Consider the following 21,599-nt stretch of genomic DNA (forward strand, 5'->3'; position numbering starts at 1 on the left):
AGTATAGGGAAGAACAAAGTATGGGACTGGCTGATACCTGCGACTTCGGCGACGTGGATTTTGTATGCTTTTAATCTCGTGGGAACTCTTTCATCTGAAAATGTCTGATTTAAGTCTCCAGAAAGCAAGCTACCTCTGCGCCTAACTTTCTTTGTATAGTAACACAAGTAAACACATTCTCGCATTTATAACATGTATTAGTATGGATGTGGAAATTGGATGAATGTGGAAGTAAGGATTACGTCATCAGTCATGTAACATAATATTGACATGGTTTTCCTGCAATATTCTGTGATATGACTCATCCTATGATTTTCCATAAGGTTAATATGAATCTGTAAAATTGAACTTTTCTTATTGGCAAAGGATACAAAATAATCATTTTTATAGTATATACATTATACATACATAATGCATATACGTATATACCTACATATTTATGCAAAATATGCATAGTGCAATAATTTTATGAATCCCAGATTTTAAATCCAGTGGCTGATAGTTTTAGTATTAAAGAAAATACAAAAACAGTACAACCATATCAAAATTCCTAGATTTTCAATATACTTCTTATTATAAATAGCCAGTAAGTACATTAGGAGTTTACACTAATGCATCATATTGAGTGCCTGACAGTGTTGCAACTCGCATTGTCATTCCTTCAATGCCTATTACAGACAATGGTAGTGCTCAAGTCGTCAAAGTAGTGTTTATGATCTTAAGCATCACCACTGGCACATCATTATCCATACTAATATTATAAATGCAAAAGTGTGTCTGTCTGTCTGTCTGCTACGTTTTCACGGCCCAACCGCTGAACCGATTTTAATGAAATTTGGTACAGACTTGGGATACATCCTGGGGAAGGACATAGGCTACTTTTCATCCCGGAAAATCAAAGAATTCCCACATGATTTAAAAAAATCGAAATCCACGCGAGCCGCGAGCATCCCCTAGTTACTTATAGATGTAGAGAAAGTATAAGTAAAAGCATTTTATTTAAATTATCTTTATTTGAATATTCTAATATTACTTATAGTAGGCAATACAGTTAAGGTTACAGTTATTAAAATCCCATTAATAAAAATTCCACCACCAAGCCCTAACTGGTAATGCTCACTGCACCTAAGTTTTGATGTGCTAAGGCATTGTTGCTGCTCACAACACTCAACAATCATAATATAAAACATGTATATTATGTTACCGGAAATGTATGTAATCCATCATTGCATACAATTCCTAAGAAATGTATGTAATTCTTAAAATCGCACGGAAATGTGTAAAATAAATTGTATTAGACACATTTCCTAGGAAATCTATAAATTGCCTAAATAGCAGTCGGAAATGTAAATATTTGAGATATGCGGGGATATATAATATATGGGTATGCGGGGATAGCGGGGCGGGGAGAGGGCATTGTTTTGTCTGATCAGCATGGAGGTTAGAGAGAAGGAGAACGATCGCTGTAGAAAATAGTGTCCCCGAAATACGGACAAAATAAGTGAGGCGCTGCGATCGCTAAGTTGTCTCAATAAAAGCGGGCTGTTGTGCGCTAATTTGAAATGATGTATCAACGTTTAATATACGTGTATATAATATTATTCAAAGGAAAAAAAATAATGAAATTATTATTCAATGTGCTACTATGAAGATATTATCTTTGGTACTTTAAATAATGATGATTGACGTAAATTGTTTTTCACTCTAATTTTCCGATCAGATGCTAAACCACTTGTACATCCACGCACAATACAATATTTCACCATTTTTTAATGTTTCTTTTCGTCAAAAATTAAAAAATTACGGAGCACGATTATTTTCTCACCGATGCCGCGAAGAAAATTTATACATTATGCAACTAACTTCATCTACTTGTACTCATAAACAGCTAACTTCACAGATACTCCTTACCGACGACAGCGCGGCTGGTGGCTGAAAAACGAATTATAAATTCTACCAATTTTCAGGAACAGGCGCGCTAATGCTTTAGCGCGTAGCGGTCGTTCTCCTTCTCTCTAACCTCCATGCTGATCAGTTAGGTTAGGTTAGGTTTTTTTTGTAATTTATACATTTTCTAATGCGATATTGGAATTATATACAATTGCTAGGAATTGTACACATTTCTTAGGGCATTTATGTATTAAATAGTTTTTGAAACAATATTTTATACATTTCCTAAATAGCTTCGGAATTATATAAATTTCCTAGGATTTGTATAAAATTCCTAGATTTCATACATTTCTGGTAACATATACAACTAACTAACAACACAGCAATGATTGACTCAACCTAAGAATTTCTATAAAACAAATTAATTCCCTTTATGAAATGCTTTATTCATTAGGAATTTCTATCTGGAAACTCCAGCACCCCTGATTTTTATCAGTGCCGGGTTAGTGAGATTATACTGTATTTATTATTGATTTAATTTTCAAGAACTGAATCATACTAAATTGTTCAAAATGATAAAATGTATTAAAACGATTAATTAATATAAATTTTCTCCCTGATACAATGGTATAACATAATGTATGAATTAAATGTAATTTGAATAAAATGTGCATTTTTTTGTTCAAAGTGCACCCCTAAGATAATCGTATTTATACCTCCTTTTGTCTTGTATTTGTCCAATTTTAGATGCCATATCACATTCACGACACCAACCACAGAATGTGCTAGTAATTACATGGAATGGGCTTCGGTAATATAAGTTTGTATCTTTCAAATTTTTGTTCTTCTTATGGCATCTGATATGCAAAAATATTTCCAGCAGCATTAGTATCACACAGACAACACTAGGGAAAATCATAAGAGTGGGTATTAAAAGTAGCATCCTTGGACTTGTTGTGTTTGCTCCTGTAATTATTTTTTCTTTAAGATCTTGAAATTTTTTAGTCTTGCTTGTATATCCACGGGGAAATTTTAAGAATTTGTGAGTACTCCACAGTCGGTCAACGATGTATATATTAGGTAATTTATTAATCACAGCCCGCTCTCCAGTTTCGTCATTTACATGATAGGTTATTACTTCTCCTGTCTCGTCATCACAGCTGTATCTCTTAAAACTCGTCATTGTTAGTAAATAGTTCAAGTCGCTGAAATTGTGCAATTGTATAAAATAAGGCATACTTTGGCGAAGGATCAACTTAAGCATATAACTAATAGGACAATTATTTATATTGCAGGAAAATACTTAAATTGGACCTAAGTACAAAACTAACCTTGGAGTGTAATTAGTAGATTAGAAAAGCACAAAAAAGTATCAATTTATTATACGCAAAGTTACCGTTATTTTTTGATATAAACATTCAAAAGATTAGAGTTATGTAAACTAATAACTGGCGTTATTTTGTCTCACAATCTCCAGATAAACTTTATCGTTGAACTTTATAACAACAAATAAAGAATAATAGGACAAGAATCTTTTGGCACTTGGATGACATTGACAGGGGGCATAGTTGTAGAACAAAGGCTGCCACTTCGATCATAGATTTATTTATGTTTATTTATTTATATACTATGTCTGTGGGATGCTGGCAAATAAAATCTCCTCAATTCTAGGGAATATGTTAAAATGACACATCGAATAAGTTTTATCTAATAATTGTAATAGAATAATAAATTGGGAAAGCGGTCTCTGTTTCCACATAAAATAATAAAAACCATTGATAGGCCATTCGGTTGCAACCGATAATGTTTACCTACCCAAATACTAAGCTTACCTAGTGCTAAATAAAGCTATAAAATGGGACGCATTTATATTAGGATATATACTATCGTGAATTGATGTATATGGAATGGTTCTAATATTAAAAAAAAACAGTGAAATTTAGATTTTTTACGTAGCAACACCACAGACAAGGAGACAGCGTGACACTTCACAAGATGGCGGCGTTAGTTTCGATTTTGGCCACGCGCCAAAAGATCCTTGTCTCACTGTAGGTACCTATACGCCGTATATATTTTATTTGCTCTGTGTCAAATCTCAGACAGTAGAACAGGTAGAACAAAATATGGACAGAAGGCGAAGCCAGACAGGCGCAATTTTTCTTTATATGAAATCAGGTAATACAGTGGAAGCGCTACTCGCCTGTGATACATAACAAACACAAGTTCGCTTGCGGTAGATTGACAGCTACAATGTCACGATTTAAAATGCTGCCGAATTAAAATGGTACTGTCGTCTCTCCCATGAAGCTTCCATGGTCCCTGGAAGGTACCGTCCCTACGTGAACAATAACTACCGAATCAATGTACCAAAGTCAAGGTCCAAAATACTGTCAGACATTATTTAAAAACCTTTACAAAAAAAAAACGACCTCCCAGTATAACACTACAAAGTAAACAAATAGGTTTAATTTCGGAAATCAGTCTTTCTTTGGTTTTGATAACAACCATCGATTTTAGAATTGACCCCATTGATTTTGGAATCGCCACCCCTATCAAAGCGTTTTGACCATCGTTGACGAAGTTACATACCTACCTACATTGCAGAGTCCTTTATATTTTACTGTTGCTATGGTTAAGGGCCGGCGCACATATGGCGGAGCGCAACGCAGAGCATGCCCGCGAAGTTTTCTAATCGCGTGACACATTATGCGAATTTCTACCAGAGAATGCGCGAGCATGCGCGGAACTGCGCGCGGATGCGCGAGTATCCGCACGGATGCAAAATTGATTTTAGATATTATCTCAATGAGGACAATGTCGATATTTAGACTATGAAAAATGCTCTGCGCTGCGCTCCGCCATATGTGCGCCGGCCATAACAATAAAGCTGTTTTTGATTTAAAGATAGGGAATCTCAGTGAAATGAAACAAACTAATTAATTATTATTTAATTTCATTAAAACACGTTACACAAAAAATTACATTAAACAAATTTAAAAATCAAGGGAAAGTTTTCATAATTATATTTAATTATTAAAACTTTCCATTCACATTCCATTCTTAAATAATATATCTCATTTTAAAATAATTTCGACGCATCTGGTATAACATTTTAAAATTAAGTTAAATATAAAAAATGTAAAATTTTTATTTCATTATTTATGGGATTTCATCTATTGCTGTTAATGATAGATTTGATTTTTTATTCACAAGTATTCCGATTGCGTCACTTTTTAAGTTCTACATTAAATAATTATGAACCAAATTTAAATGTGGTTGGTACTTGCGCTGGAACAGTAAACGAATAACCTGTAAAGAAATGAATAAAGATATGACATGTTTGAAGAATATAATCAGACTAGTATTTCGCTCGGAGCGCGAGCTGCTAAAGCAGCTGGCGTGACGTGGTTGGGTTTCAATTTTAAAACGACATCCATATTAGTTTTTGTAAGAATAGGGTAGTTGAAGATAATAATTTAGTAGGGTGCGTGGGTGCGTGGATCACTAAAGTGGTCCGCGAGCATGCAGAGTTTGTTTCACCGAGTAGACCTTCGGATCCTGATGATTGTTGTGGGGCCGAACTGCTGATATTAAAACCATATTCCTATTACAAAAACGAACAGTTCGCGCCATTTACAACTTAAGTCCACGTGAATCGCTAAGAGAAATATTTAAAGAGAGCAATATATTGACAGTAGCGAGTCAATATATATATGAAAATATTATGTATATTCGTAAAAATATAGGAAATCTTAGAACTAATTATGAACGGCATAATATTAACACACGATATAAAAATAAATTGGAAACCCAGAGGTTTCGACAAAAAAAAGTAAGCGAGTCGTTTTTGGGCAGCGGTGTTCGCTATTACAATAAAATTCCGTTCGAAGTTCAAAGTTTACCAGAAGGGAGGTTTAAACGGTACATTAAAAAAAACCTGTGCAAGAAAGGTTATTACAATTTAAACGATTATATATCGGATAAGGACGCTTGGACAGCTCCTCTAACACAATAAAGTACCTAATGTTACATTTCATCATTATTGATAATAATATTGTTAATTATATATGTATTGTTAATTTTATTGCTATTGACATTGTATTCGTACTGAAATTCATGAATTATTGTTTAAAAATTACTATTTTTACTTTATTTACCTAGCTTAAAATTGTACAATTAATTTATATTTTATGTTTTCTGATTGAATTATTTTATTTATGACGTTCAAAAAGTGTACATTTGTACCTACTTTGAATAAAACATTTGAATTTGAATCTGTTCCCAAGAAACCACTCATCCATCTTTAATACCCTCCGAGATGGACACCGACGAAATTTGTATGGCGGCCATCTTGTTTTTACAGTTTTTTCCACTTTTTATATTAATCGTTTACTACTTTCTTCAAAGACTGCGAGTTTCAACGAAATCGGTTTGAAAACAAAAGAGTTGCAAAAATCATATAGGCCGCCATCTTGTTTTTCTGGAATAATTTTTCCCGACTCCCATCCCGCACCCAAACATATCTCCCTACCCTAGCAGAGCTGCTTGCTTGGTTATGTTGGCAGTACTGTCTTTCTGTCAGTGTGACTGATATAATGTTGGTATTGAAGCACTCCACAAACTTCATACATGTTCATAATTTTCGTTTTTGTACGGAAGTGCTGCCTCTTATAACGTAGTGATTACATACTCTTTGCAATCGACTTTCAAAGAATTAAGACTCACTTCTATAAATTAACTTAGAAATTGTGTTAAACTTTTGTAAACAGCCACACTAATTTTAACCGCGGCTGCGCCAAGTCTCGGCCGAAATAGCAATGAACAGATTAAGATCATTTTAGATGTTCAGGCCTGGGTAGTAATGTAAATTGTACTTGGATTAAGCTTTTTAAAAATTCTTCAGTGAGTGGTCTATGTAGAGAGAACCTACAATATGCAACAGCTCGAGATGGCGATCGGGGTGGAGACGCCCCGCACACGCCAATTACAATCTCAACCTGTCACGTAATATACATGCAAAATTTCAAATTTCTTCACTCAATAGTTATATAGGTGAATCTTGTAGTAGGTAGTTTAATAAAATATAATATTATGTAGGTAGGCTTGTCAGTTATGAATAAAGACAGTCGTCATCAAATAGTGGTTTGATTTGGACCCATGTACTATTACAAATCTTATTAGATGGGATACATACCACCACTTTGTTCAATGCGTTTGCTATCTTGTTGAGCTTTGCGTTGGTCGGCCAAAACAAATATAGCATTTAATTGTTTCTGTTGTTGTTCTGATAAGACGCTAGTCAGTGCATGGTACAGGGCAGGCTCGCTTGTAGACAAAGCTGAAAAGTAAAATATTTTATAATATATTTCCTTTTAAAATGACTCTTACTTTACCATTATTAAAAAAATACTTGAAGCAAACTTTTACCACCCTTGGGCGTTATAGGACATTATGATATAAAGTTATAAAACTTAATGCCTTGTATTATAGGTTTTTCAATATAGTTGGAAGAAAACATGTAAATAAACTAGAGTTCTAAAAGTAATAAACATCATCAGCTTTATATTTAACCAGCTTATTTTATTCTTTATTTGCATTCATGTCTTACATCATAAAAAATATTATAATATTACAACATGAAGCCCCATCAGCTGCCTGTCTGTGTGTCCGTCCGCGTGTCAGAGATCTCTAGCTCGTAGCCTAAATGTGTTACAAACCTGAATTTTTTCTTACTTTAGCATGTGGGGTATCATTATTTAGAGCGCATTGAGTACAGTAAGAATATATATTCTATTCTTTTTTGAATTAAAAAATAAGGAAATAGAGGGCTGTCAAAGATGTCAGTTTTAGACAATTTTTGTGACGGGGGCTATCCCGAAAACTAAACCAGTTAGGAATATGAAATTTCGGTATATTATGTCTGCATTTGAACAATAAATACTGAAAAAAACGATTTATCAAATAGTTTGTAAGCTCTGACCAAAACAAACAACATTTTTCGTTTTAGGAGGCCAAAGAAAAATGGAACCCTTATAGGATCTCTTTGTTATCTACCTGTTTGTTCATCTGTCGTGTCTGTCACGAAAACCTATAGGGCACTTCCCGTCGACCTAGAATCATGAAATTTGGTAGGAAGGTAGGTAAGGTAGCTTGTGTTCCAGAAATTGACATTTTTATCCCAAGAAATCAATAAATTCAATCAATCGTGGGATTTTCAAAAACCTTAATCCGAACGAGATGATGCCTGAAGTCTCGGACATCATCTAGTTTAATATAAATTACTTATTAACTTACTTGATAATGTGTTTTTGAATTTGATATATTCATCGACAGTACAGTCGTTTTCATCTAGCGGTGTTGTGTAGCACTCAATAGCAGTTTCATCTGGTTCGAAATCATCTTCATCCTAATCAATAGATACAAAAGTAATTACTGATTGGTAATAAAAGGTATAGAAAGTCAGAAATTATATCTGGAAATGTGGATTAACAGACTTACATCATCACTGTCGTATTCTTCAATCTTAGCTGTCATGTTGATGCCTTGTTGAGTGCTGTTTTTTGTCGCCATTCTCGCGAGGTTTTCGAGATATTCGCTGTTCATTTGATCAATGTCGTCGTCGTCACTCGATAAGACCTCTGTGATAGTAAGAAACATATCTCAGTTTTGTATGGTGCTAGCAGAAGTTCAGTAACACATGAGAAGCAAGAGCTTATACCTTCGTCATCATCCGCGTCATCTTCCTCGGACGACGTGTCTTCATCGGCTTCAGCCCGCGCTTCGTAAGCGCGCTTTAAACCATCAAACAGTACTAAGCACGAGGGAAGAATTTTCGGCAAAATCTCGTCAAGGTTTGGCCTCTGAGGACCCATTTCGAGGAGGGTGCAAATGCCTAGCACACATAATTTTCTATCATGTAACCTGTAAAAATATTATAATTGCAATTTTTTTTAAGCATTTTTCTTCAAAAGACATCCATACTAATATGTATTACAAATGCGAAAATCTGCCTGCTAGCATATCAAGACCCATCCGTTTAACCGATTTTGACGGACACAGATAGTTTGCAGTCCAGTTTGGATATGGGCTACTTTTTGTTCTAGAAAATAAAAGGGTTCTCACAGGACTTTCAAAAAACCGAAACATACTGGCTAAATCGCAAGCATCAACTAATGGGTTCCAAGTGGGTAAGTAGAAAGATTTAATAGTGAAAATAGTATTCACTCTCATTTATTTATTTTGCACATTTTACCCTATTTTTAAAAAATGTTCAAAAATAACAGAAATAACAAAAAATTAAATAACAGAAACAAAAGAGAAATAAAATAACAGAAACAACAGAAAACTAAAGTAACAGAAGAAAAAAAAAACATTAGATAAAAATACGGTAAAATGGGTCCCACTAGCAGCTTGGACCCAAGCCGCCAGTGGTCAGGGCTCCAGAGTGAGGAACCTCCTCACAATGCGAGCCGTCTCAAGAACCACTGCCTTCTGTATCTTACCCTTGATCCAACAGTTAGAATAGTATTATTATTATTACCCCATAAAACAGTCTGTGTCGTGAATCCACTGTTTAATAAAGTGTTGAGTAATGGACGCATTAGGCACAGATTCTTGAAGACTTTCGAGGATCGTGAACAGCAGGTGTGGATTGCAGTACAAGATAGCGATCAGCACCTGTCAACAAATTAGTGTAATAAACTAAGACTGTTAGCTAGGGTCAGCTAGCTAATTTCTAGAATGTGTTGTTCAATTTTTTTGTAATTGGTTCGAACTGGTGCATCACCTGTTACGTTGATGTTATTTGGTCAGAAATCTTCACACAAGTGCCAACAAGAATTAAAAAGTTTCGATTAGACGAACAATGCGCAAACCAACAAACAAACACTTTGTTTTATACATTATGATATAATTACTATGATAAGGAGATTATAGTAGATCAATTTATCATATTATCCTTAGACCATTTGGTATTGCATAAAAAATAAAAAACAAAATATCAATTTAAAAAATTCAAAAAAAAAACATCTTCAATAACCACAAAAGTAAAAAATAATTTAATTTATTACCGAATATATTATGTATTAATATAGCTCTATATTAACATTTTTGGAGCCGATGCCAACTAGCCGCATCAACAGTCTACTCTTAATATTGTTTGTGACTCCATTGGCACTGACTTATCTTACTTTGAAAATTGAAAATACTTATTATTTGTTCCTAAACACATGTAACCACAAATTCACGGATTTCGGATTTTTTCCTTCACTTGTGCTATAAGACCTACCTACCTGCCAAATTTCATGATCCTAGATCAACGGGAAGTACCCTATAGGTGTTCTTGACAGACACAACAGACAGACAGACAACAAAGTGATCCTATAAGGGTTCAGCTTTGAATGCCCACGGACCACTTTAATGGTTATAAACCCAGTAAATACCAGTTAAATAGAAAAGACTAACCTGTAGTAACATAGTTCTAAGTTCTGAAGTCTTGACCTTTCTCGTCAGCCTGCTAAGAACAAGCTCAACAAATGACCGTAAACAGTTGTCTATTTTCCCTGAGCATTGTAAAACAATTACTTCAAGAAGTTTCGCTGCATAAACCTCCGATTCGTCTTCCGCGTCAGAGTTAAGGACCTGTTTGGAATAAAGTTTTTATGTCACTGTAGATTTCGGGAATATGTACGTAAATATTCGAAATACATCTCTGTTGTTCTACCATAGAACGGATCATTCGTAATAAAAATTTTGGAGACTGGAACTCGTTTTGGCTTCCTGGTCTCCTCTCTGAATAAAAAGTGGGCCTACCTGGCCAACTTTGGGTTGGCAGAATTTACACACCTTTCGAGAACATTATAAAAACTTTCAGGCATGCATGTTTCCTCAGAATGTTTTCCTTCAGCACTTAAGCAAGCAAGTCCGGGAATGAACCCCGGACCCCCTGAAAAGAAGGCCAATGTTTCAACCACTAGGCTATCACCGCTCTATTCAGCATGTCACACTAATTTTTATATCTTTATAGTATACAACTTTTGTTAGAAATACTGCTTCTCTATGTACTATTTTAACCCCCAACCCAAAAAGAGGGGTGTTATAAAGACGTGTATCTGTCTGTGGCATCGTAGCTCCTAATTTTAATTTAGTTTTTTTTTGTTTGAAAGGTGGCTTGATCGAGTGTTCTTAGCTATAATCCAAGAAAATCGGTTCAGCCGTTTGAAAGTTATCAGCTCTTTTCTAGTTACTGTAACCTTCACTTGTCGGGGGTGTTATAAATTTTTTATTTACACTTGTATTTCAATGATATTATACATATTATTTTACTGTGAATTGGATATACTGTTGTAAGCTTTTTGCAAGTCGTTTTTTGATTTTAGAATGTGAGGTGGTGGTATTTTTTTTACAGCTACACATACTAAATACACACTATACTAAATATACATTTTCCTCTAGAATAACACATCTACCAACAAAACGGAAAAAAAATGTATCGAAAATATGCCAATTAGTTAATTATAGCCACAGGTTAAATAACAGTATGATGTCAACAGCAAAAATCGCACATACGCTCAGCCGCCCCGATTTCAAATACTCGCGCAGATACAGAATTTCAGGTATGAGCTTAGATAAAAGTTAATTAGTATTATAGAAATACTGAGAGATAAATTTTGAATCCTACAAGCTTGCCTCATAGTACGGCATACTTTTAATACAATTTTACATCTGACAGATATGAAAATAATTATAACACACTACTATTTCAAAAGTTATCTAATAAGCAATAAAGTCACCTAGGTTATCTATAATAGTGAGAAAAACAAATTAATTAAGTCTACACAGTGGTACACTATAATTAATATATCAGGATTTGTATGTTAATATAAGAACCTATTCATGTTTTCATGAACACAAAAACACAATTTCGCATATTATGTCACTATTATAATATACACATATAATATATATAATATTCTACAAAATCGAAAGATTGTGAGACCCTTGTATATAAACTTAGAAAATAAAATTCTTTACATCCAAATTGTTAATGCCTCATAGTATAAGACAGACTTTTTTGCAGACTGCAACTCTTTTTTTGGTTACAACTCAATGTCCAGGACAATACTAATATGACAGCTATATACAATACGATTATCCTTTGAAAGTGCTCGTCTTTAGGTAATATATTTACTTCAATGCTAGCGCAGTTTTGCTCATTTAATAATTCTTAAATATTATTTGACTTTTAATACAAAATCATCTAAATACATTTTTTTTAATTTTTCTAATTCAATAATTGGATTAGCAATTTTTGAGGATGGAACGGTTAACATATTTTTTATTTAAGTTCAGTAGAATTTCGCATAGCATTGTAAGTAGGACAGAGCCTCAGAAAATAAGTAAATAAATGTGAAATTAGAAATGTGTGTCATTTGAGTGAGAAACAATCTATATTATTTTAATCTTTTATACATCGCATTGCACTATATTTACATAAGGACTTCTATCTACTGTTGTCATCTGTGTATGTGGGATATAAAAGATATTTTTAAACTTACCGCTTTGGCCATGTTGAACATAGCTAATATGTGATTCTCGTTTGAAAGAAAGGCATTCGTGTCTATGGTTATGTAGTTGTGGAGGACAGGCATCATATCCGTGAAATAATCATATCCTTCCTTTTCAAACACCTGATACAACATCTGTAGCACTTTCCACATATCTTCTGATATTGTTTTTGCAGTTAAATTACATAACAAGGTCATGGCTTCTTCATAGTACTCTGAAAGTTTTGTATAACATTAAATTTCTATTGCATAGACCTTGATAGTATTCATTTTGAATTCTTAATGTAACATGCAAGTAAAACTATTACTGAACTAAGTTACTTAAATATATCATAATTGAAAGAAAATATAGAAGATAATTCACCTATAATATTGTGATGAAGAATGTGTCCAACAACATGTAAAACAGTTTTTTCTAACTGCGCCATTATTTCAGGATTGTCCTCCATGACATTTAGCACTGTTTGCATTGTGTTAAGTAGACCCATAGCTGTAATGGCTTTTTCGTCTGTTCCAGAATCAGTTTCAATGACATTACTGAAGGTTGTCGCTAAATGATCCATGATCTCATAAGCCATTGGCATCAGTTCTTCGGTGTACAGTGGCACAATCTTTTGCAGTACATTTGCGATATTATCATTTTCTGTTTCACGAATCACTTTAAGTAGCTCTGTTGTGACAGCTTTAACTTGTGGTCCTAATAATTTGTGTACTTTTTCTTGAGATGTTAACAGCATTTGAAGTGCGATCGCTGCTTCTACTTTGACAGGTAAATCTGAATCATTTAGCAGAGCATTCACAGTGAGACGGACAGCTTCTACCAGTAGTGGTTCACTTTTGAAGCGAACGCCGGCAAAACAGTGCAGAACCCAACAAGCCCTTGCTCTCATGTAACCTAATTGACTATGAAATTCTGGGAAAACATATTGACTAAGCAAAGAATCAATTTCATCCTTGTAGAATTTTTTCTTTATAAGGATATCGTTTAAGGTTCCCACCATATGCAAAGCTCCATCTCTCTGTCGTGGCCCATATTCTCCACCTTGACTTGTCAGCACTTGCATGCAAAGGTGCATTGTTCTTTCTAACATATCCTTTCGCTTTTTGCAGCATGACATAAGCAGTGATTGTGCAGCAGTTACAGGAGAGACGAAATCTTCGAAAATATCTAGAACAAATCATTTAATCAATATCATCACACACTTAAAATTGATTGACAATAATTATACAATTTCTTAAATGATATTCTCACCGAATTTGATGCGTATATACTCATGGGGATCACTGAACCATAGCTCCTCATCAGCCTCCGAGTAGGACATAAGTGGAAATAGTACATCTTGTATGATGGCAAACATATGAGGTTTTAACAATTTCCACGAGTGTGCATGGCTAACGCTGCGGAAACAATCACAGTATATTAAAATTTAGAATTAATATAACATCTATATCTATACTAATAAATAAAATTGGAGTGTCTGTCTGTAATTTCGAAATAACTACCACATATTAAGGTAATATGGTTATTTGAACGATACCATAACTGAATCACACGTTTTTAAAATTTTTGTCTGTCTGTCTGTCTGTCTGTCTGTCTGTTTGAAAAGGCTAATCTTCGGAACGGCTGAACCGATTTTAACGGGATTTTCACATACAGGTAGAGGATTGACCAGGGTCTACCTATGTACACTGAAATCTCCGAATTTCTGAAGCAATTTGCGTCATTTCTTTTTTAATCGATAAAGGAACTTTGCGACATTGTTTCATACAAAATTTGGATTCCAACTCCTCAACCCTGATGCTGCAGGGGATCTGACCAATCCACGCGGGCGAAGCTGCGGGCATCAGCTAGTTTAGAAATATTTTTAGTATAATCTGTAAGGAACTGGAATATCTGTAACTGTAATTTTTATTCCAATATATAATACAATTCTAACAATGAAACAAATAAATAATACCGACCACTGGTCTATGTAACTTATAGTTTGTTGCAGCACTCTTGGCGATATGTATACTTTTTGCCTGTACTGATCCAGGATTTTAAGTAAAACCTCTAAAATTCCCCCTGTGAAGGTCGTTAAATACCACTCTGCAAACTGGACATATTCCTCACGAGCGTTAACTGGACTTCCATACCTACAAAATATATTTACATTTGCATGGGACATTACCAAGTTAGACTATCTTTACATTCGATAGTTCAATCGTAAAATTGCATGTCTAAGCCATTCATTGATTTTGAGATTAGATTAAACATGCTTATCATATTGTATATAGGCTGATATTAGTATTGAAAAGAGTATTTCAAAGTCAAGTTTCATCATTTTCTTAAATAACTTTCAAACTACATGGATTTTGGTTATAACATGATGTAGGCATCACTTCAATTCTGATACTATATCCGGAAGTCACAATTTTTTCATTTTTAGGGTTCCATACCTCAAAAGGAAAAACGGAACCCTTATAGGATCACTTTGTTGTCTGTCTGTCTGTTTCTCAAGAAACCTATAGGGTACTTCCCGTTGACCTAGAATCATGAAATTTGATAGGTAGGTAGATCTTATAGCACAAGTACAGGAATAAATCTGAAAACCGCGAATTTGTAGTTACATCATTAAAAAAAAATGTTTCAATTTTCAAAATAAGATAACTATACCAAGTGGGGTATCATATGAAAGGGCTTTACCTGTACAGCCTAAAACAGATTTTTATTTATTTTTATGTATAATAGTTTTTGATTTATCGTGCAAAATGTTGGAAAAAATACCCGAGTACGGAACCCTCAGTGCGCGAGTCTGACTCGCACTTGGCCGGTTTTTTTAAATAAAAATAGCAAGCAAACGCGCGCGTGCGGGTCATCGGATGTTAATTGATTACCGCTGCCCATGAACATTTGCAGTACCAGAGAAACCACCAATGCCAATTTTGCTGCGGTCTGCGCCATCTATATGTGATTTAGTAAATTCAATTTTTCGTGAACACATTTTTTTTTTGTATGATGTAACCACAAATTCCCCGTTTTCGGATCTATTTCTTTACTTGTGCTATAAGACCTACCTATCTGCCTAATTTCATGATTCTAGAACAACGAGAAGTACCCTATGGGTACAGACAGACAGACAGACAGAGTGACATTAATAGGGCTCCGTTTTTACCCTTTGGGTACAAAACCCTAAAAAAGACAAACGCTGCTTTCTAGCTACATTAAAAACACTGGATGGTTAAATAAAACAACCAACAAAAACAACAGAGACAGTAACTCAAAGTATATGCAGAAATATAGTTTTTGCTTTTGAGGATACATTTTTTTGAAAAGAATTTTATTTTCAGCCTTTGTGATGGTTCAAAACTAAATCAATCAATCTTATCAACTCAATTTTGGAGCAGGTCAACTGTATGAGGTCAAGTTTAAATTATGCTGACCATGCGTGTGGTAATTCAGTAGCCAGGTAATTGTCAATACATATTTTGGTGCCCCCACTAGTTTACGTAAAACGTGCCTTTTTTATAAATTATTATATTATCTTTAAAAAAAAATTCAAGTGGTAACATTACCTTTCAAATAATCTGTATAAAGTGTGCACTGCCCATTTCTTGCACTTCCACCAAGGTAGCTCCATGCGTTCATCCTCCTCAACTTGTAAAGTATGCTCTGGAATAGGCTGCTCCATGACCGATCTCAACACCTCCATCCACTTGGTAAACACCTCATTGGTGATCAAGCCCAGAGGTAAAATATACTGCAAACAAACACAATATACAAAACATTGCAAATACTGCAGCTAAATACTAAAATATTTCATAATGAATGTCATAGTTACTTTTATTAATCCATAAAAACATTTGAGTATTTGTTTTTGTATAAGCACAGATTCTACGGATTGATCAGCTTGAAGGTTCACTATTAGATTATACATCATAGGCAACAACAAGTTCATAGCTTCAATAAGAGGGCCTCTTTTTTCTGCCGCATGGTACTCGTAGCTTTTAATTAACTGGTACAAACATAACAGAGCTCCCATCCAACTATTGGGTTCATGGTTTTGCAAGTAAATGTGGATTTTATCAACGATTTGAGGCCACCGAGACGGAAAATCATGTTTAATCATAGTCTTGAGACAAACACAAAGCTGCACTCGTATGATATCTGGAGCTTGTACAATTGCATCCACTATCATGTCTCTGACCATAGCGCGATCCTGTTCATGTATGCTAAATGGAATTGGTTCTCCATCTTCTGCTTCTTTTTCCTGCCATCCCGATGTAACTAGGTTCTTTAAATAAATAACACCAGCCTGTCTCACTGGTAGTGGAACATCATTTAGCATAACCCCTTGCAGCAATGATGGTGCAAACCCAATAATTTTATGTATCTGAAATTTAAGTGTTATTGTACAATAAAAGGTAGGATACTTTATATTACACAGTGGTTACTGATACTACATTCTGTACTCCAGAGATACTAATTCTTGTAAATTTTACTAACATTTGTGTGGTTAGTTAGCTTTTTAATGTGATTTCAATTCAATTTGGTTTTATGATGTGTGGGATTGATGAGACAAGATAATGGTTGGTGATCGCTGGGAATTATTTTTTGTTTTTTTGTAAAAAATTGTCTATGAGGTCTAAAGCTCAATAAAAACATGCCTATCCTACCTACCTATATATTATACCTACTATATATAGCTCAATTACCACTCACTCATTGACATAATTGTTCTCCTAGAAAGAGACGGAAAATAATATAATGATGTAGTAGAGATGTGGTCGGATTCGGGAGTCCTCTGGGGAAAAATTATGACATTTCAGAAAAACAAGATGGCGGCCGAGGTGATTTTTGCAGCTCCGTTGTTTTCCAACCGATTTTTTTGAATTTTGCAAACTTTGTAGAAAGTAGTAAACGGTTACCAGAAAATGTAGAAAAAATTGGAAAAACAAAATGGCGGCCGAGATGGAGCGTTTTCAAAATTTTCATTTTTCGACCCCTAACCGCAGCGCCACAGATCCGAGACGGGGTAATCGAGGATAATTATTTTTTCTGGTTTCGCCCACGATTATCCTTTTTTTTGACAGAACGGGAGTGGTTTTTAAAAATTCAAGATGGCGGCTGTCGTGGCGGCCATTATGTTAGAGGTACGAAAAAACGCAATTTTAAAATTCAAATATCTCAAAGTTGGCAACATCAGAGCGATTCGGCTTCTATGAAGCGATTGTACGTACAGGCTCGAGGTATAGTTTGCAGGAAAAAAATTACCCAATTTTTAGGGAAATTTCAAGATTTTCGGGAAATTGTAAAAAATCGAAATACGCACTTTTAGCAAAATCCGAGTATGAGCGATTATGTTTTTCGCTCGTGCAAATGACATTTAGGTACTTTTGTTACCAGAGACTGGCAACACTGGAATTTATCAAAGTAAAAGTGATTTTCGACACGGTCTTTTTCACGGTATCCCCTTTCGCGTGGGTGCGAGCGAGAGGCAAGATTGAAACGTCATCGGGAGCGGTATATCCTGTAGTTAATAGGAAAATTATGAAACCGTGTAAAATCTTTCTGTGAAACGAGCTGGCGGCCATTTTGTATTTTTTTTAACTTTTCGAAATTTTGATCAAGTTTTTGAGGCAGTTGGCAACATTTTGGAAAGTCAATATGTATGAATCGATTGTGTATCTCGGCTGGCAGTATAGAGATATGCAACCGGTGTTGCCAGTTTTGGGGAGATTTTCGAGATTTTCAACTAAGAAACTCCTGTAAAATTTTGTATGAAAATTTTTTTTTTCACTGATGGTGTCGTATAGAAAACAAAAAGTTAGTAAGCCAAAATTATGGAGAGAGCTGATGATTGAGGGTTTCGGAGACGGGTGGAGGGCCCGCTTAAGGTATTGAAGATAGGTGGGGGGTGCTCGAGCAAATGTCATTCATGACGTCATCCAATTGCCAAAAAGCTGAAAAAAAATTCAAAATGGCGAAGAAAAGATGGCCGCCATACAAATTTCGCTGGTGTCCAGCTCGGAGGGTATAAAAGATGGAAGTGAGGTTTCTTGGCAAGAGATGATCAGGATCCGAAGGTCTACTCGATGAATAGAAAAAAAATCCAAAATGGCGGAATTTTTTTTTCCATACATTTTGTATGGCGAATATTGAATGCCTCATTTTCCTAGAAAGAGACAGAAAACGATACATTGATGTATGGGAGATATGTTCGGATGCGCGATATGAGTAGGGGAAAATTATGATATTTCAGAAAAACAAGATGGCGGCCTATATGATTTTTGCAACTCTATTGTTTTTCGACCGATTTCGTTGAAACTCGCAATCTTGGAAGAAAGTAGTAAACGATTAATGGAAATAGTGGAAAAATTTGGAAAAACAAGATGGCCGCCACACAAACTTCGTCGGTGTCTATCTCGGAGGGTATAAAAGATGGAAGACTGGTTTCTCGGCAAAAGATGATCAAGATCCGAAGGTCTACTCGGTGGAACAATCTCTGCATGCTCGCGGACCACTTTAGTGGTCCGCGCACCCACGCACCCTACTTTATTAACCTCAACTACCCCGTTTTTACAAAAAATGATATGGATGTCGTTTTCAGAGTTTTCCGGCGTGCTGACTTTGATAACGACATTTATTTTGAAATTTAAGATGGCGGACATGCACTTTTTAAGAAAAAAATTGATATGGGTGTCGTTTTGTGGGTTTTTGTAGTGAATTGTGTATCTTTAATAAATAAATTTGGTTAAATATAATAAAGTTAACATAACCACGTCACGTGAGCTGCTTTAGCAGCTCGCGCACCGAGCAAAACACTAGTCTATATGTATACCTAATATACATGAATATAAAAATATCTTAGTGTTTCAATAAATAATTATTTTCTTAGATCTTGTGCTTTCGCTATCAAGGTGAAAAGTTGAAAATGCAGATTAAAAAGGAATAAAACAGTGGGAAAACAAAAGAAAAATTGTCTATGAGGTCTCAAATCTTAATAACTACATACCCATCTAATTTCTTTGTAGATAATTGTTATAAAAGTTTTAAAAAATAACAATATGAGTGATTCTAGTGATAATTTAACACCATCAGTTATTAAAGGAATCAGTGTCTAATGCTGAATTAAACTTTCTTCAGGAAAAGTCGTGTGAAAATACTTGAAAGCCTTTGAATTATTTAACGATTGGAAATTTGCTAAAGGTGTGAAGATCTACTCAGAAACTGGTTTTATCATATAAACACGTAATATACTTACAAGAATGTAAAAATTCCTTAGTGTTTCAATAAATAATAATTACTTTCCTACTACTAATGTATGTATCACACGATAGCAAATTTTTTGTTTCTTGTGCCTTTGAACCCCTCGCTGCACTCAGGATTCTAACTTAAAATCACTTGCTACACTCGTGATTCTATTAAAGAATCCTTCGCCAGCTCGGGGTTCAAACTAGGCACTCGAAGCAAAAATGAATTTTGCTATCTTGTTGAACAAATAACTATTAACCGCTTTTGATTAAATTCAGTATGAGTTCCAGGACTTGTCCAGATAAGTTTTAGACAATGCACTCAGGTCTTGGGAACTATTTTTAAAATGTTCATGGGAACCCATTTGTATAGTAGCTTTAGCACACAAGTCTGCTATTTCATTACCTACAATGCCAGAGTGGCTTGGGATCCAAACAAGTGTCAAAGCTAATATCCATTATTTAATAGTGATTTAAGCCAGTAGTACATTAGTGTCAAATCGAGAAACTTCCAGGTTATACATAAGGCAGAAAAAAACAAGCAAACAATAATTTTTGTAAGCAAAATATATTTTATAAAAGTTCCGTAACAGCGCGGTATGCCATTAACCAGAAAAAACAGAACGTCATGAGCTAAACGATACTGGTAAAACTCTGATGGGCCGTGCAAATTGGTCGCATTGTAAATTTCTCAAGCATGTGGATGACAATATGCAATTTACCCGAGCGAGTTGTTCTTCTGCTTGCTGTCTCTGATTTGGGTCAATAGTTGCGCGCAATATTTCCGTCAGCTCCCTTGTATCCATTTTTTCGTAATTAACATTAAACTGCAGGGTATATTTAAAAAATTCTGATGGCTCAAGCCGCCACTAAGCCGCCACCACCGGGCGTGGATAGAAAGGGCAATTTGTCTTTGGTAATTTTTAGAAGACAGATCACGTGACTATGAAAAGCATAGACAATTTTCTAAAAAGTAGTCTCATACCGGGTAACTTTAGAAAAGTATCAAATTGCCTATTGTAATGTTCGAGGTGTTAGAGTATGTGTAGGTATGTTTCATTGCTCCTAGCATACTTTGTCGTTATGTCAGTCGTTGAACAGATGAAATAGAACGGATATGTGGTATTGTTTCTCCGTATACTTCAGCTTTAAATAGTTACACTAATAAATTCCAAATTCCAAAACAATTTAATGCGAGTTGTCGAACTCGAATGACTTGAGTATCAATACTGTATGTCTGCCTCCATCTTTAAAAATAATACAGTAACATAGACTTTATTAAAGCTGTTATTATTGTTTTATCAATGCACAGTAATGAGTAATGTTGTAATAAAACTAGTCTACACCATGTCTACAATGATGTCACACACAGTTTTAGGCGAAAATCTTTATAGCGAACTTTGACATTGCTCAGACTTAAGACACAGTTAAAACGAGACAGTGTTCTAGAGCTGGCACAGACTAAGGCTGAGATTTATAGAGCGCACTCAGACTTTGCTCAGGCTTAAGACACTGCTAAAACGAGACAGCGTTATACCGTTGGCATAAATCTGTCTCGTTTTAACTGAAACTTAAGTCTAAGCAAAGTCAAAGTGCGCTTTATAGATTTCAACATAAGTATATATAAATCTATGGTCAAAGATAGCTGGCATAAATCTATCTCGTTTTAGCAGTCCTTAAATTTGAGCAAAGTTAAAGTGCGCTCTATAGATTTCAGCCTTAGGGCACCTAAACACTATGCGGTTAGCCGGAATGCGGCCAGCCGTGTGACTGACCGTAATCTAATATTTGTATGAAAAAGTCGTTTACGCACTACCATGCAGCTGTCGGCTGCCCGCTCCAGTTGTTCTGAGTGCTGCGGCCCGACTGACGGCCAGCCGGATGGACGATGGTTGTCCTAACTCCTACATA

At 35.0% G+C, this 21,599-nt stretch overlaps 2 protein-coding genes and 1 long non-coding RNA gene across 3 annotated transcripts in view; 1 reads left to right on the top strand and 2 right to left on the bottom strand.

The window, feature by feature from the left end:
• Positions 1-3,476, top strand: part of LOC123880211 — a 140,015-nt gene extending 136,539 nt beyond the window's left edge. Inside the window, exon 3 of the long non-coding RNA XR_006799185.1 lies at positions 3,414-3,476. This is a non-coding gene — a long non-coding RNA (uncharacterized LOC123880211). The remainder of the gene's footprint in view (positions 1-3,413) is intronic.
• LOC123880200 lies at positions 994-3,415 on the bottom strand. Its single transcript, XM_045928190.1, has 2 exons — positions 3,222-3,415; positions 994-3,095 (listed from the first exon to the last, which is right to left on the bottom strand). Exon 2 carries the CDS (start codon positions 3,071-3,073, stop codon positions 2,573-2,575), a length of 501 nt encoding a protein of 166 aa, XP_045784146.1. The 5' UTR covers positions 3,074-3,095; positions 3,222-3,415; the 3' UTR covers positions 994-2,572.
• Positions 3,477-4,853: 1,377 nt separating the features above from the next.
• On the bottom strand, positions 4,854-20,593 carry LOC123880157 (importin-7). Its single transcript, XM_045928117.1, has 14 exons — positions 20,411-20,593; positions 16,277-16,828; positions 16,011-16,195; positions 14,418-14,591; positions 13,708-13,853; positions 12,820-13,623; positions 12,447-12,670; positions 10,354-10,530; positions 9,431-9,567; positions 8,609-8,811; positions 8,389-8,528; positions 8,185-8,296; positions 7,085-7,228; positions 4,854-5,199 (listed from the first exon to the last, which is right to left on the bottom strand). Exons 1-14 carry the CDS (start codon positions 20,492-20,494, stop codon positions 5,144-5,146), a joined length of 3,138 nt encoding a protein of 1,045 aa, XP_045784073.1. The 5' UTR covers positions 20,495-20,593; the 3' UTR covers positions 4,854-5,143.
• Between the last annotated feature and the right edge of the window lie 1,006 nt (positions 20,594-21,599).

This window comes from Maniola jurtina, chromosome Z (genome assembly GCF_905333055.1).
Source record: "Maniola jurtina chromosome Z, ilManJurt1.1, whole genome shotgun sequence".
NCBI classification, from domain to species: Eukaryota; Metazoa; Arthropoda; class Insecta; order Lepidoptera; family Nymphalidae; genus Maniola; species Maniola jurtina.

What these genes read in the sequence shown, in the direction of transcription:
- LOC123880200 (XM_045928190.1), bottom strand. Translation starts at nt 3,073, where the DNA reads ATGACGAGTTTTAAGAGATACAGCTGTGATGACGAGACAGGAGAAGTA.
- LOC123880157 (XM_045928117.1), bottom strand. Translation starts at nt 20,494, where the DNA reads ATGGATACAAGGGAGCTGACGGAAATATTGCGCGCAACTATTGACCCA. An exon ending in CAGAAGAACAACTCGCTCGG is followed by an intron (nt 16,829 to 20,410) that starts GTAAATTGCATA and finishes CTTAAATTTCAG; the next exon opens with ATACATAAAATTATTGGGTT. An exon ending in TTAGAACTATGTTACTACAG is followed by an intron (nt 9,568 to 10,353) that starts GTTAGTCTTTTC and finishes ATTTGTTGACAG; the next exon opens with GTGCTGATCGCTATCTTGTA.